General features: G+C 55.9%; 1 protein-coding gene across 1 annotated transcript in view; it reads right to left on the bottom strand.

Annotated features, from left to right (window-relative positions):
- The window catches only part of NIBAN2 (niban apoptosis regulator 2), a 51,661-nt gene extending 39,582 nt beyond the window's left edge, over positions 1-12,079 (bottom strand). Inside the window, exon 1 of the mRNA XM_060102467.1 lies at positions 11,821-12,079. Within this exon, the coding sequence (XP_059958450.1) occupies positions 11,821-11,875 (55 nt within the window). The 5' untranslated portion in view covers positions 11,876-12,079. The remainder of the gene's footprint in view (positions 1-11,820) is intronic.
- Positions 12,080-17,040: the final 4,961 nt, after the last annotated feature.

Here is a 17,040-nt window from a genome sequence, read left to right as displayed (position 1 = left end):
TCCATCCACCCACCCCCTGCAAAATCTCTATTGACATGTTGATCAATTTCCTTCTATATTTTTTCTACACCTGCACAGACATACATACTTGCAGACGTACAGCACATCTTCACTTTCAATGGCTATGCAGTCCTCAAGGCTGGTGGTCATTGTCCTAAAAGCCAGATGACATCCCAGGCCCTGGGAGGGGCCAGCAGCAGGACCCTGGCCTGTCACAGCACCCCTCCTGGACGGACCCGTTTTCCTGACCAGGAACTGAGACACCAAGACGGGAAGGGACTTGGGCCACGTGGAGGACTCTGGGAGAATCCCTGGGCCACCAGGAGCCTGTTTCCTCATGTGACAGGAGGGCAAATAACAGGCATCGCTGAGAGATCGGGCGGCCGAGCTCCTCCCGGGCCTGGTGCAGGGCCCACGTGGGCGAGCTCTCTAGGAGCGGGGTCGTTTCATCACAATGTGCCCTCTGATAACTATTTAATTAATGATTGGCCGGTAACCCCTTGTTCAGGGCAGCCCCCCAGCCAAACCTTGAACTCTACATGGGCAGGGCCTGGGCGAGCCCGGTTTGGGTGCCATGCACACAGCGGGCCCTCAGTCAAGGTGTGCCCCTGCGCCTGATGCACAGTGAGTCAGTCGGGGTGCCAGGACCCAGGTGTCCCATCCCCAGCCTGTCACACCAGGGCTTAGTCCCAGAGGCCCAGAGCCCAGAGGGGTCGGGAGCCAGGGGGAGGGTTGGCCCACCCAAGATCAAGTCCCTGGGCCCTGCCTCTCCAGGCCTCACCCTTGGGGCTCAAGGACAAGAACAAAAGACTCAAAGCCAGTGAGTCAGACTGAGAGGAATACACTCCAGGAGAGAGGAAGCTGTGTGTGCGCGCGGCTGCACGCACACCAGGCCTGTGGTCTCAGACCAAGGTGGGGGCAAACACTCCTTCCAGACGGGCAGAGGGGAAGTCAGAACCAGCCAGGGCTGTGCCCCTGCCCACGTCTGCCCCGCCCCTCCACACCCTCTAACGCACTCTCTGCACCCACCAGACCCTTCATCCAAATAGCTTCAGGTCCCTGTGCTGCGAGATGGAAACCTTGCAGGACACTGACTCATTCATTCGCTGCTAAGGAATTAATTTAAAGTAACAAATTTTAATTATGGCTATTGATTATTGAGCATTTACTATGCCCGGCACTGTGTTAAATATGCATAAATGTAACTGATAAATGCACATAATGCAATTTAACCTTTACATTAAAAGCATATCCAATATAATAAGGGAAGTAGTAGTATTATCATTCCCATTTTACAGCTGGTGAAACCAAGGCATCAAGAGCCACAGTAACTGTCCTAAGGGCACCTGGCTAGTAGCTAGTGGAGCCAGCTCTGTCCCTCGAGGCCACACTGTCTGCCTTGTAGTGCTCGTATCACGGACAAGAACCTAGGACCACAGCCACACGAGGCTCCCGGAGGAGGCCCCCACCCAGCCTGCCACGAGTGGGTCCAGGGAACAGCACTCCTGGCTGCAGGCTTAGTCCGTGGGTCCTGCAAGGCCTCTCAGGGCCTAGAACTTGGCCCAGAGGACCCGCAAGAGGCTCTCGCCCAAATCCTTCATTGAACCCCGGTGGAAAATGAGGCCCAGCGTGGAGGCTAGGCCGAGCTCCCCTCCACGGCGCTGGACCCTCAGAAGCCACACGGGGGGCTCAGGAAGAGGGGAGGGGAGGCGAGGGGCTCTGCCCCTAATCACACAGGAAGTCTGCTGAGCCCCACCCTGTGGGGCTCCAGGCCTGACCGCGGCCCGGCCCCCAGCCTGTAGGGCAGGCCCCAGAAGCACCTCCTCTCAGATTCTGCCACAATTTCAACAGGAAAACAGGAAAGCTGAGCTGGGTGGCCTGCTACAGCCCGACTCGGAGTGGAGGTTTGTCTCCCAGGAGCAGGCAGGCCTGAGAAAGTAACCCTTCTGCCCTGAGAAGGGGGCCTCACCTCCGACCACAGAGACTCAGGTCAGGGTGAGAGAAAGGGCTTGCTGTGTTCAGCCACTCGGCCCAAATCGTGTCCCACCCCGTGCACCCCAGCCACCCTCCTTGAGATGGAATCGCCCCATTTTTGAGACGGGGGAACTGAGGCCCAGAGAGGGGAAGCCCCCTGCCCAAAGCCCCACAGTGAGCCATGACTATGCTGAGCAGAGCCCGGAGGGCTGCCCTCGGCCGGGCTGAGTAGTGGTCGTCCTGAGGGATCAGGCCTCTCCCCGCTCCTTTTCCTGGCAGCCTGAAATATGGCAGTGGGGCTGGAGGGGAAGGTAGCTTGGCTTTTTTTAATCCTCCACAACACCTAGCTGTCTGCATGTGGACAGGCCTGGGCTGTCTCCTCAGACACAGGCCTATCTGTGAGGCCAGCACAGGGCTGCTTCTCTCATAGAGGGCTTATTTGTTTACTCAGTTTTCAAAATTATAACCTTCACAGCCCCACCCGGGCCCATTGCTCCTTCCTGACCAGCCTTTGCTGTCTGGGGTGTCCAGGAATGGAAAGGGCCCTGGGTTCCCGTCCCAGGTCTGCAGCCTCTGAGACCCTGGGAATGTCCTTTCCTCTTTCTGGGCCTCAGTTTACTCACTTATGAAATGGAGGAGGGGATTGGTCAGATGATTGCGAAGGGTCCTTCCTGGCAAGCAGGTCTGGGCCAGAAAAGGAAAGCAGCCACGGCCCATCAGCAAGCTCCAAACTCAGGGAAAGGGGGATCTGTGGCCTGAGCAGGCCAGGCCGCGAGCGAACCTTCCATGCTAACCGCAGCTCCGCAGCCCAGTGGGGCCCAGACTCCCCAAAGCTTCAGCCCTGTTCTCTTTTCTCCCCTTCCCACTCCTCTCCAGAGAACACTTCCAAAAAAACAAACAAAAAACAAAAATGGAAACAGAAGTGCAATTGTCAGCCCACTCCCCTCTGGAGGTCCCATCACTCCTAGAATCCCTGGCGGGCAAATGACACTGCTCCCCCAAGGACTCAGCTAAATGGAACTGCCGTTTACCCAGCGGGTTCCGTGTGCCGGGAGCAACAGCCTCCCAGAATCTTCACATGCCCCAGAGGCAGGGATCACCTTCCATTTTACTGAAGGCGGAGAGTAACTTGCCCAAGGCCACGGGGCCTTTGCTGGCAGAAGCCAGTTGCCTCCAGGTCAAGGCCAGACATGTTGCCTCTTGAGTTGGGCTGACCAAATTTAAAACTAACATGCACTTTAGAAAACATAAAGATCCACCGTCTTTGTAACACAAACCACATTGCGTTCAGCTTGATGGAAGCATCTTGGATGGCATGAGTCCCGTGAGATCAGGGCTCGCCTCACTGCTTCATCCCCACCACCCAGCTCAGGTCCAGCACAAGACAGGTTTCAGAGTGGGCTCTTTCCCTCCACAGCAAGATGGCATCGCACAATAAATAACTGCTGGGCACCCGCTCTGTGCCTTCAACACAGCCCAAGGCCCACAGGCTCCCAAGAGGTCGGAGCCAGGAGGGCACTAGAGATTGTGCTAGTGCCGCATTGCACAGATGGGCAAAACAGGGCCAGAGAGGAAGAAGGACTTGCCAGAGGTCACCTGGCACCAGCCCTGAGACTCCTGCCTCCCAGGCTGCACCTATAAATGGTTCCTGGCAGGTGGGAAGGATTCGAGGCAGGTAAATAAAGCACAAGAGGGTGAGTAGCTTCCTGCCCAAGGGACTCCTCTTCTAGAAGATTCTGGCTTCACAAACTTGGCTGGACACAAACAGCTGTCAGGCGTGGGGAGGAAGGACCGCAGCTGCGGCTGGCTTGGCCACAGATGTGTGGGTGGGAAAGTGGGGTCCACAGTTTCCAAACCACAATTCATTTTTCCTCTGCCCCTCCTGGGTGCCTGGTTACCCACTGGAGCCCCTGGCCCTGCAGGTGGACCCTGCACCCTGGCCCACGCCCTGCACTCTTGTTCCCCTGAGAGGAAGGACTCCTTCAGCCAGTGTCCTATCGAGGACGATGCGCAACAGTAATGACTGGTCATAACAGGAGTCAGCACTGCCCACATCATCTCGTTGATCCCTCACAATGACCGAGCACATCTGGGCTACCTTAGGCCCACTTTACAGATGAGGAACCTGAGGCCAGGGGAAGGGAAGGCACCTGCCAAATGACGGGGCAGTTGAGACAAGATCTCGAAGCCAGGTCCTCAGAATCCAGGCCCACCCTCTTTCCACTCTGCCCCCGGAAGCAAAGGTTCTCATACTCAGAGCTGCTGAGGAAGGGAGAGAGTCTCCTGTCATCAAAGGAATGGGAGCAGGGGCAGCTAGGACCCCTGGCTACCTCAATCAAACAGCCTATGGGGGGGTCCATCAATCCCACAGGGCCAAGAACTGGCACCAGATCTTCCCAGCCTCACACATCACCATCACCAAGGCCTGGTTGCTCCATCACCCCTACACACACACACACACACACACGCGCGCGCGCGCGTATGCGCTTCCCCTGACTATACCCCATCTGCACTGGTTTGGGCCCCACTCACCACTGGGCTCTCCTCTCACCCACCCTCCTAGGCCTCCCCAGGACACTCAGGACAAAGTCCCCTCTTCTTCAGGGCCAGCCTATGTGGCTCTCTCCTCTTCACCCCACCCCACCCCCGTACTGGGCCAGTGCCCCTCTCACACTTTCCTGCTGAAGGTCTCCCCCCTCGCCCCCCCCGCCCCGAGAACACTCCTTACCCTGAAGAGGGACAGCCAGCCAGGCAGCACCACACGGGCAGGGGCTGTGTCAGAGTTTGGGTGTCAGTGTGTCCCTGGTGTCTAGCACGGTGCCTGGCACACAGTAGGAGCTCAGTAACTATTGACTAAATGAATAAAAGAATGACCAAGTGTGTCTGGGGCAAGAGCTCATCACACGCCTGTGGGCTCTCCCAGGCATGCAGACGGCGACCCTCTCCCTCAACTTCTTACATCCAAACCCACCCAGCCCTGCCTTTAGAAGGTACCTAAGACCACTAGGAAAAGGTTTTCAGAGACAGAGAACTCCCATAAGTAGATACCGGTCTTGGGGGTCACAGATGGGAAGAAAAGGCACAGAGAGGCATAGCCACTGGTTCAGAGTCACACAGCAAAGAGTCAACAGGACCAGGCTCGAGACCCAGATCAAGCAAATAATTCTGGACACGTGGCCAGGCAAGGGGGTGGTGTGTGTTCCTATCTGTCTTTTGCCCCTTCATTCCTGGGTCCTGCCCAACATCGGACACAGAGTAGGCAATGCTGCTGACTGACTCTCCTGTGTGACCACAGCCCATCTCACCACCCTCCAGGTGCCTGCTGACCGCTGCAGATGTCCAGGGCCACAGGCTGGTGCTCCTCAACCTGGGGCATGCCAACTTCCTGGAACACATGGCGGGGGTCTGGGTGCCTGAGGCTACAGGACAGACCTGGCCCATCTCCCTCCAGGTAGCGTCCTGGAGCTACCACACGCTGTGTTCTCACCACTCACCAGCCCCGTGCTGCGCTGTGCAGGGTCAAGGCTGTCACTCTTGATTCTACGCCCTGAGAAGCCAGCACTCTCATCCTCTTTAACGGAAGGAAGACACTGAGGCTCAGAGATGGTGGCCAACCTGTCCCCAAACACCAGAGTGGCAAAGCTCAGACTCGCACCCAAGCAGTCTGAACGCACAGCCTTGCCCAGACCTCTGGACTCCCTGCTTCCTTCTGACTTACCATCCACTGTGTCACCAGGCTGGTCCCTTCACCTCTGTAGGCCAGAGGTAGCACATCTCCAAACCGAGATGGTTCCCAGGGGTGGAACCAGGTGCCCTGAAGAGATGGGCACTTCCTGTTCTTCCAGTTTTAAAATCTGGGAGATCAGAAGATTGCGGTGTTCCGTGACTCCGGCCCTAGATTCCATCAGAAGAGGGGCATGGCTCCGCTCCACCCTCGAGGGATTGGAACCTCGGCATCTGCCTTCATCTTTCCTTCACACTCGGCCCAGCACCTTCCACAGAAAACCCTTCTTCCTCAGGCAGGGAAGTCGGTGGGGGTGGGGCAGGAGAAGGAAAAGCAGCTCAGGAATTTCTGTGACCGACCGCAGGAGGATGCTACGAGGAGACCCGGGCTGGAGTGAGTCATGAGCTCTGCCTGCGGAGGAGGGGGTGGGGCGCCAGCAGGCGGGCAGGACTGGCCAAAGGCAGACTTGAGTCCGGCTGAGTAGACAGGAGGACAGATGTGTGCAACCCAGTCTCTGACACATGCCGCTGTTCCACTTGGCCCCTGCCACTAACCTGCACTGCCCCTGCGCCCCTAACCATGGCCTGTAAAATGCTGGGGAGGGAGGTGGAGGGTTCAGATGCAAAGAAACAAAGGAAGGCTTGGCACAGAGTAAGTGCTCGGTTAAACAATGGCTAATCTTACAGGTTCAGAGCCGGGGCGGTGCACTCACTCCATCAACTACCATCCTCAGGCAGGAGACAAATCAGTAGACTCCCTGCAGGCTGCAGGCTGGGGAAGCGGCAGGACCTACGTGGTCACACCCAGACGCCATGGGCATCAGTCCGTGTCCCCAGCTCCCCAGCAGCTCCTTTGAGCCTGCTCCCAAGGAAAGATGCTCAGAGGTATCCGGGCCTCCCAGGAACAGGCCTCCCTTGAAACGCCCAGGTTGGTGGAAGCAGGCTGGGGGGTGCGGAGGGGGAGTACGGCAAGAGGATGAGTCTGTCTTCAGCAGGGAAGCTGACCAGAGCCGGAAAGGAAACAAACACAGTGACTCAGTTTGCCCCTGAAAACCACCTATTTGGTCACAGTGGAGCATGGCAATGTCCTACATTAGGGGAAAGGCTAAGAAAAACGTCTGCATGGATGGCCTCAGGTGGAACAAGATGTAGCTTTGAACGACGCTTCCAGGGAGGGTCTAATGACCTGGGAGAGATGTTTATTATGAATCGTTTAGTGCAAGGAGCAAGGCACAAATTGAGTCATGGTCTCAGCAATGTGTAATAAACACAGAAGGGAAATACCACGAAAGAATAAAGTTATTGCAGGATGGTGGCGAGTGACTCCTAATTTTGTCTCTAACCCTCGTTCCTCAGGCGGCGGGAAGGGAGGCCCATGGCCCAGTTTGGGTTTAGAAAGGTCTCTTTGGCAGCGTGTGTGGGAAGGATGGAGGGGTGAGACGGGAGGCAGCTCTGAGCAGGCGAGGCCGGAGCTCAGGCCCCAGCAGTGGGAAAGGAACAGAGGGAGTGGAGGCTGGATGGAGGGGGAGGGCAGGGTCAACGCCAACAAAAGCTCGTTATGTAAGACGACACAAGAGCAGGGCAGAATCCCCAGACGCTTTACCCCCAGGGGCTGACCCAGACCTTGGCTAAGGGCAGCAGCACGGGGGAGGGGGGGCGATGGAGGGGGGAGCACTGCTTCCGGCCAGCCTGGGCTCCTTCATCCAGGAAGCCACGCACCTGGGTTGGGGGGTGGCCCAATGCAGACCCCCCCACCCCTAAACTCCTGGGACCTTCAACCACTGCCCGAATGAGGAAAGGCAGGTTTTTAAAATCAACTTGGAGGAAAGATATTAACTCTTCTGTTCAATAAATTCAAGATACCCCCTTTCTCATATCTGATTGTCAAAAGGGGTGATAAGACTTGGTACTGAAGTACCACATGCTGTCAGGAGGGAGTGTCACATGTTTACAGTCTTTTCAGAGGCTCTGTGTCAACACATCAAAACGTGACCCAGGAGTTCCATGTTGAGGCCGCTCTCACACCGGAACCTGGTGCAGGACGTGTGCAAGGAGGTCCGGGCAGCACCGTGATTACGAGCAAAACACTGGAAACCCAACGTCGGTTAACAGGGGTCTGGGTAAATAAACCTTGCCACGCACAGAAAGAAACCCACCCACAGAAGAAGGCAGACTCACGTGTTCTGACATGGAAGGGTATCCATAACATACGGAGTGAAACAAGTCAAACCACAGAAACATATAATTGGACCTCTTTTTATAAACAGAGTTAAATGTGTATGTACACAGATGGGCGATTGGAAAGAGTGACACACCCATCTTGAGGGATTTCTTCTGGGCAGTGGGACTGAAGGGAGGGAAGACGGAAGAGCTCTGCTTTCTGCATTTTCCACTCCCACATTGCTTGCGTGTGCGTTAACTTTTGCAATCAGACGACATTAGCAGTGGTTGCCTCCGAGTTGGGAAGGACTGAGGGGGAAGCGGGGGTGACTACTAATGGGTGGAGAGTTTCTCTGATGGGTGCCGTAATGTTCTAAAATCGATTGTGGGGAAGGTTGCACGACTGTGAATATACAAAAAACCATTGAATGGTACACTTTAAGTGGGTGAATTGGCTGGCAGGTGAATTGCGTTTCAATAAAGCTGCTATTTAAAAACAGAATTAGCAAGGGGAAAGGTGAGGCCGGCAGAAGGGAGGAGCGCAGGCCCTGGCAAACTTCTGCACAAGCGCTCCCGGATAATAAACCTTAAGGGCACTGTGTGTACGTGTGTGTGCCGGGGGGGGGGGGGGGGGCGGTTCCTTGGCCCCCACAATTTCATCTTGATCAACAGAATTTCTGGAGCAATGATTGAGTCTTTCAAGTACGTCCTTGAGGCAGAGCCCTCATCCCCCTGACCCACATCAAGCAGGGCCAGGTTTCCTGCCAAGGGCACGGCACCCAGCCCCTACTTGCATACCTCGAGCAACGGTGAGCTCACTCCCTCACCTGCTCCATCTTGGTTTATGTGGCTCAGACCATATGCAAAGAATCCCTCTTACAGCACTGATAGGAGCCAGCGAGCACTTCCACTCTTGTTCTTGTCCTGGCCTCTGTGCCAGGTAGAAGGTGTGAGTTGGCCTAACCCTACCCCCCACCTCTCCATGTCTTAGTTCTTTCCTTGTCATATGGGTCCTCCCCTCACTGCTCTCTGGACCCACTCCAGATAGCCCACATCCATCTCACACGTATGCCAACACAGAAGGTAATCAAGGTTTCTAAAAACCCAGGTGGATTCCTGCATCCCAGAAACCAGCATCAACCCTGACCCCAGGGACTGGACAAACCTCGGAGAAACAGGACCTAAACCACAGCTGCAGTTAGTTGCTTGCTTCAAACTCCAAACACCTGGCCACTCTCAAGAACAGAGGGTAAAGAACAATCTCAATAATAATGGCCGTTGTTTGCTAAGCACTTACTATGCCCCAAGCACTGGGCCAAGTTTCTGACCTGCATTATCTCATTATTCCCATTCTACAGATAAGAACACTGAGATTTAGATGCTGGCCCAAGGTCATGCCAGCTAACTTGCTGTGGAGTCAATGTTGGGACCTTGAGCTGGCTCAAATCTGAGGAGATTTGTGGGGAAACTTTGGGATGGTTAGGCCCTCAGAGCTGGAAGGGACTATGGCCCGCAGGGAAGACACCCTTTCAATCACAGTGAGAAACAGACTGAAGAGAGTTAAGTAAGAGGCTGCCTGAGGTTACGCAGGCCTCCTGGCTCCCAGGCCAGGGTTCTTCCTCCACACAAACTCCCTCATGAAAGAAGGAAGAGAATCATCCTGCCACTAGCCCCACGGGGCCGCTGGTGTGAGAACAAGCCCCTGCTTGCCAGGAGCTTTGAAATCCCAGGATGAAAGGCGCCGTGACAGCAAAACAGCACCATGGGCAGGAGCGCGCCTGACCCCTGCCAGGACTTGCAGGCTGGCACTCACCTGCTCACCTCCTCAAGGCGGGTGCAAATCCTGGGGAGCCACTGGCCAAGCCACAGAACCCGACCAGGAACAGGCCTCGGAGCTCGAGCTCGGAGCACAGCTGACTTCTCTATGGGGCAGTCCTGGATCCCTGGGTCGGAAGGGCTCTGGAATTTTAATTGTCCTGCAGGAAAGTGTGGGCTGCTCTAGCTGCTCCGTGGGTGGGGTGAGGAGGATTCGAGGATCACTGGAGGTGGCAAAGCACGCCCCCATTCCCCACAACAGAGATTTCCGAGGCAGCTCCCTTCTGTGGGAGGGGGCTGGAGGCTCGCTGGTTTCCTCCCCTCCCACCCGGTACTGCAGGACCTCCCTCAGGTGAGTCTGGACCAGGAATTTGAGGCATTTAAGGAGGGTTATTAATAGCACTGAAGTGTTGAGAAGAAAGAGGCCAGCAGGCTCTGAGTGGGCACAGCCCTCTTCCACCAAGCCTGGCATCCACAAAACAAACCCAACCCTGTCCAGGGGAGGACACTTCACCTTCTGTGGCCTCAGTCTCCTCTCCTGTGAAGTGGCAGTTCTCAGCCCAGGAGGCGGGAAGAGGGGGAGAGCCAGGGCTGGGTGTGGAGGGAGGAAAAACCCCACCAAAGAAGGCGCAACACACCCCAACCAGGCCGGGTGAGGGGCCTCAAGAGGAGGTCGTGAATGGATGGACTGTTACAGAGGCCCAGGAGGCTGCCACCAACAGGGAGGGGACAGGAAGACTCCGCCCAGGCCTTCCTCCTCCCAGAGTCCAGGCCTGTCCTACAAGCAAGTATTCCAGGACTTAACCCCCTGCTGGTCTGACGCTGGAGAGGGTCTGACTCATTTCTTCATCACCCTCACCACTGGGCCCGGGCCCAGGCCTGGCACAAAGGGGGATCTCAGGCCGTGAGCCCAGGACCACAGTCACAGGACAAACCTCTGTGCCCAGCTGGGGTGGGAACCCGGCGTTAAGGGACCCCTGGTTCCTGTTCTCCAGGGGTGTGAGTGGCAGAACACAGCTTCTGAAACTCTAGAGAACTGCAGGACACATCATGATAAGTGTAGGCGGACACCGTGCTCTGGGTCCACCAGACAGAGAAAGGCAGATTCAGCCAAGAGGAACGGCCTCCTCTTCCCATAGGCTTCCCCCTCCATCCTACATGGGCCAGCACCCCACGCACTGGGGTCTCCTCTATGCCAGGCTGTGCTAAGCAAGCTACGTGAATTAGCTCACTTAAGTCTATTAATAAGGAAGAAATGATTCACCCCATTTCGAAGAGGAGAAAACTGTGAGGGGCCAGGACATTAGGAGACTTGTCCAAGATCTCATGGCTGGGAAACAGATGCTAGGGTTCCACCCAGGCAACCTCACGCAGAACTGAGTTTCCCAGGCAGCCAGAGGGTCTCACCCTCTCTCTCCACTCTCTGAGTTTTGGGGAGGAGGAACCCAGGACCCTGCTGCAGTCCCTGGGCTTCCCCAGGGAGTGGGGAGGGGGCAGCTGCTCTTCTGAGAAGTGGCCACTGTGCAGAGGTGGCTGAAGGAGGGGGCTGAGGAGGCTGGGCTCCGGCCCTGACCAGCCCCCTAAACAAGCTGCCAGCAGAAGCACCCTGCTGTGCCGGAGTCCAAGGACAGGGATTCTGACCCACCCCTCCTGTGTATCCCATCTATCCTAAGCCCACTCCCCAGGCTCAGTCTCAGGCCTTGATGGGCCAATCCCCTGGAAGCCTCGGCCACGTGTACTGGGGCTGGGGCCAGGGCGAGCGGGGGACTGGGACAGCTAGGGAAGGTCAGGACACGCTGGCCGAGTGGGCCTGGACCGCTTCCGGGCGGGGATACCCAAGGGGAGGCTGCGACCCCTCCCATCTCTCTACTGCGGTAGTGTGTTGGGGGATCCGACGAGACCCGGCTCCAAGGGGTGGGCGGAAGTTCGAGTCCCCCCCGGGAGGGGGAAGGGCGGCCTCAGAAGGGGCCGGGAAGGGGCGCTCAGACGTAGAAGAAACAAGCTTGGACAACAGTCTTGGTCCCCCAGCCACTCCCGCCCTGCCCGGGGCCTGACTCTCCCGAGACCCCGGCAGGCTGGCCGGGATGGGGGCGTGGCCGGGGGCTCCCCGCCGGACCCCCTGCGCGCGCTGCGCTGCGCGGGACTCACCTGCGATGTGCTGGCGCCTGGCGTCGTCCAGGTGCGTGGACAGCACGTCCCCCATGGTGAGTATGAGTCGCGGCCCTATCCGGCCGCCGCCTGCCGCTGCCCGCGCTGCTCAGACGGGCGCCACTGGCGCCATGGAGCCGGCCAACCCTGCTCCCGCCGCTCCTGCCCTCTCTGGCTGCGGCCTCACCCGGCTCGCTCTTCAGCTCTAGCAGCGTCAGTCCGCTGACCGCCTCCGCCTCGCGCCCCAGCCCGCGACCCAGCAGCCCCACCGCGCCCGCCCCGCCCCGCCAGGCCACGCCCCTGGATCTGAGCCCCGCCCCCCCGTCGGTGGCTGGCAGGCTGGCGGGCGGGCTGGCTGGCGGGCGGGGCAGGGGGCCGGGGATGCCGGGACCGCCCGCAAGACGGGAACAAAGAGAAGGTCGGAGAAAAAGAGACCAAGGAGAGACGCAGAGGGAGGCGCACCGGACCGTGATCAAAACGAAGAAAGAGATGGGGCTGGTGGGGGCATCTGAAAGAACGGGAGTGCCTGGGGGGCTCCAGCCTGAGTGTCACCCCCTCCCCGACCCGCTTGGGAAGAGAATCACGCCGAGGAGGACGTAGGGGACCGGTAGGCGACGCCTAGGCGCACTCCTCCCGCCCCTGCTCTCCTGCCCCCAGCCCCGCCCGCCGCCGCCAGCCCTCAGGAAGTTCCCTGGCCTTGATCCGACCTGCCCCAGAAGGTGTGCCCTCCTGTCTTGCACAATGGTGCAGGGAAAAGGGAGGTGGCAGGCAAGGCTCCAGCCCAAAGGCACCCCTGGTCCCAATGCCAGGCGGACATTCCTCGGGCTCGGCATATGGGTACGTCAGTTGGGAAGTGGTTTGTGAGACAGGGCAAGTCAGGAATAGAAAAAAGTACTTTACAGTTTGTAAAAGACTCAGATTCAAAACCCACGGACCAGCGTGGACTTTGGGTACCCGGCCTGCGGGGCTGGGCATGATTGGGTCACGGGTAGCAGGGGAATGTGTTTCAATTCTACCCACACTATCCCCCAAGCTGGTAGAGGAGACAGGTTAACCCCTGGGATCCCCAAATCATGGACTGGGGTAGCAGAGGTCATCCTTTGGCTGCTGATGCTCAGACCTCCTGTACTGCATACCAAAAGTCACCCAGTTTCTGCTTGCTTACTCCAGTGACTGAGTACTTAACTTGTCAGCGTGCCCCACCCTGTAATTGGACAGCTCTTACTGTAAGTGTGACATAGGCAGAAAATGATAATAAAAATTAACTTTACTGAGCACGGGTGCTTCAGTCCTGTCAGCGCCACAGAAGGTAAGTTTGAAGTTGACTAATGTGATCTAGGCCAGTGGCAAGTTAGGAACCGGGCCACACAGCAGGAGGTGGGCGGCGGGGGAGCAAACGAAGCTTCATCTGCTGCTCCCCGTCACTCGCATTACTTCCTGAACCATCGCACCGCCCGGCCAAGTCTGTGGAAAATTGTCTTCCACGAAACGGGTCCCTGGTGCCAAAAATGTTGGGCACCGCAGATCTAGGCACTCTTCATGCATTCAGTGATAAATGCCTGCTTGCTAGGCCCTCTGCAAGATGCTGGGGATGAAAAGAGAGGATGCAAGCTGTCCTACCTGCTCTGGGACCCAGGACAAGTGGCATTATTGTGAACCTCAGTTTCCTCATCCGTCAACTGAGGATAATGATGCTTTGTTGTGAGGATTAAATGAGATATAGCACAGTGATTAGCACAGCACCTGGCACACGATGGGTCATCTCAGTAGACAGAACCCACCATTCTACTATTTGTTACACTCCCTGCCCTCGAGAGCATAGAGAAACTTGAGGAAGGAACAGAACATTCTGTCTTGAGGAAAATCACAGAAGGAGTAGTGCCAGAACTACAAGTTGGAAAAACCAGAATTTTGACAGCAGATACTGAGGAACAGCATTCCAGGGAGTGGGGAAAGCACAGGCAGAGGCACAGGCTTTGAAGAACAGAATGTATTCACGCAGCAGAGAATTATCAGGTGGACTTGAAGTCAAGCTGGCAGAGATTGTTAGTTTCCTTCTACAGAGACAGAAACAGGCCCAGAGAGGGAAAGTGACTTGCCAAGGTCACACAGCAAGGTGGAGGCAGAACCCAGCCAGAGGCCAAGTCTGCTGACACCCAGTGTCTGGTTCTCTTAGAGCCACCAGTGGTGCCGCGAGCCTTATATCCTTTTTCCCATGGCCCAAACTATAGGGACTGGAAAGGCCTGCTCTGCTCTGGGAGGTGGGTAGATGGAGGTAGCTGACATCTGAACACCGCAGGGCATCTCCTCAGCTGGCCTGGAGGCCTGGGCCATTTGGGGTAGAGGTGGGGCCACAAGCCAGCCTTTTGCCAGGCTCCATGGTGCACACAGGCCTGTGAGCCTGGAGCACCCACACACTTCCCAGCGTGCCAGGCCCCTAGCCCAGGGGGCTCTCCCTCTTGACTTTGAAGACCCTCTGTCACATGTCACCACCTAGCCCTTCTGAGCACCCATGGCCTCACATGTGAGACAAACAAGATCGTAGTAGTGGAAAGGCATTGTGAACATGTGAATAGCTCTCCCCAGACCTTGGGGCCAGTCCCCTCTAATTCAAGATTAGTTCAATTCACACACACAAAAATGTAGCAGGGAAGAGGGGAATTGACCGCAAAAAAAGTCAGGGCCAAAATTTTGAGATGAATGGAAATGGTCTTTGCCTTGATGGTTACACAGGTGTACATATTTGTCAAAACTCATCAAACTATACAACTTAAAAGGGGTGCATTTGATTGTATGTAAATTCTACTTCAATAAAGTTGATTTAAAAATGAAAAACAGGGGGCTTCCCTGGTGGCACAGTGGTTGAGAGTCTGCCTGCCAATGCAGGGGACACGGGTTCATGCCCCGGTCCGGGAAGATCCCACATGCCGCGGAGCGGCTAGGCCCATGAGCCATGGCTGCTGAGCCTGCGCATCCGGAGCCTGTGCTCCGCAACGGGAGAGGACACAACAGTGAGAGGCCCGCATACCGCAAAAAAAAAAAAAAGAAAAACGGAACTTCCCTGGTGATGCAGTGGTTGGGAGTCCGCCTGCCAATGCAGGGGACATGGGTATGAGCCCTGGTCCGGGAAGGTCCCACATGCCACAGAGCAACTAAGCCCGTGCGCCACAACTACTGAGCCTGCGCTCTAGAGCCTGTGTGCCACAACTACTGAAGCCCGCGGGCCTACAGCCAGTGCTCCACAACAAGAGAAGCCTGCGCACCGCACCAAAGAGTAGCCCCCACTCGCCGCAACTAGAGAAAGCCCGCACGCAGCAACGAAGACCCAACGCAGCCAAAACATAAATAAATAAAATTTTTTAAAAATAATAAAAACATAAAAATGAAAAACGGAGTTCCCTGGTGCCCTAGTGGTTAGGATACCGGGCTTTCACTGCCCGTGGCCCTGGTCGAGGAACTGAGATCCCACAAGCCGCACAGCAGGGCCAAAAAAATTAAATAAATTTTAAAAATAAAATGAAAAACAAGTATACGGAGCACCTGCTACGTCAGGCGCTATTGTAGGTGTTGGGGGTACATCAGTAAACAAGATAGTTAAGATCCCTGTGCTCACAGAGCTGGAGGGAGAAAGATAATAAACAAATAAGATGGCTTCAGGGAGTGCTAAGCATTAAGATGATATAATAGGACCAGGGGATGGAGTGACAGGTGTGGGGGGTGCCACCTAGGAAGGTGATCTGGGAGGGCCTCTCGGAGGTGACACTTTGAGACCTGATTGGCAAGAAGTCTGGTCCATGAAGACCCAGGTATAGCTACCATTTATGGAGTGGGTACCACATCCAGGTATCACGCCAGACGTTCCCCGCCTCCTCTCACAGGGTCCTCGCAACTACTTTGTTGGAAGAATCACCAATTGTGAGGATTTTTAAAAGATGGTATTCCATTGTATGCACTTAGCAATCCTCATTTAAACACTAGATAGATAGGTGGGCATGGAGAGGTCATGCCAGGTAAAGGTGACAGTGTGAGAAAAGGCAAGGGCGATGAGTCCTTATGGGCCCCAGGGCCTGAGGGCTATTCCCAGACTCCTGCAGGGAAGAAGAGAGAGGGTCCCCTGCCATGGATGGGTGGGATGAGATGGGAGGCTCCCCAAGCATCCAGAACATGGGTTTTTAACTTTATTCTGGGAAGATCGTAAAATTCTTTAAAAGTTCTCAACTCGGGGCTTCCCTGGTGGCGCAGTGGTTGAGAGTCCGCCTGCCTATGCAGGGGACACGGGTTCGTGCCCCGGTCTAGGAAGATCCCACATGCCGCAGAGCAGCTGGGCCCGTGAGCCATGGCCGCTGACCCTGCGCGTCCAGAGCCTGTGCTCCGCAATGGGAGAGGCCATAACAGTGAAAGGCCCGTGTATTGCAAAAAAAAAAAAAAAAAAAAAAAAGTTCTCAACTCTCCACTACTTTAAGGTAATAAATCAGGCCAGGCCAGTTATGATCTTTGGGTGGGGGAAGAATGATTTCTTTTTTAAAGGAAAGAAAAATGATTATAGTCATCAGCACCATATGAGGAAGAGGAAAGGGTCCCAGGAAGTTAGACATCAGGAGAGTTTCTCAACTCTAAAAGGTTGGGAACCCCCGCTCTTATACTTGAGGCTGTTTCAGTGTTCAGTTTTTAGTTTTGAATAAATTAAAGAATCTTTTCATACATTCATTAGCTATTTGTGGGTGGTTATTATTATTATTCATATCCTCTGCTTTTCTATTGGAAGGTCTATCTTTTTTCTTATTAACTTTTAAGAGCTCTTTCTATAGGAAGGATTTCTCAACTCTGCAAGGCAGGGGCAGGTTGCTGGGGGGGCAGGGTGTCTCTGCTCTTTTTCTAGGGCTCTGGGTGCCATCTCTATCCACCAGGCTCTCCCACACCCTTTCCTTGGCCCAGGCCCCAGAGCCTGGTGGAAGATAACAGGCATGTGGACAAAGGATAGGAATGGTCCAGATCTGGAGCAGAGAGGGAAGGTTCCCCCCACCCCCACCCCGGCCAACATGCTGGGCCTGCCTTTCCCCCCCCCCCCGCCCCACCCCACCCCCAGGCCAAGGATGCCACCTACAGACCCTGATTCATCATCAGTCCTTCAGGAAGTGGCTTCGGCCAAGCTGCCTCCCTGCAGGGCTGCCCCACCCCATCCCACCCTAAAGCACATTTAGAAACAAGAACCCAAAGGTG

Source organism: Mesoplodon densirostris, chromosome 6, assembly GCF_025265405.1.
Source record: "Mesoplodon densirostris isolate mMesDen1 chromosome 6, mMesDen1 primary haplotype, whole genome shotgun sequence".
Lineage (NCBI taxonomy): Eukaryota > Metazoa > Chordata > Mammalia > Artiodactyla > Ziphiidae > Mesoplodon > Mesoplodon densirostris.
This window is presented reverse-complemented; position numbering and strand designations above follow the sequence as displayed.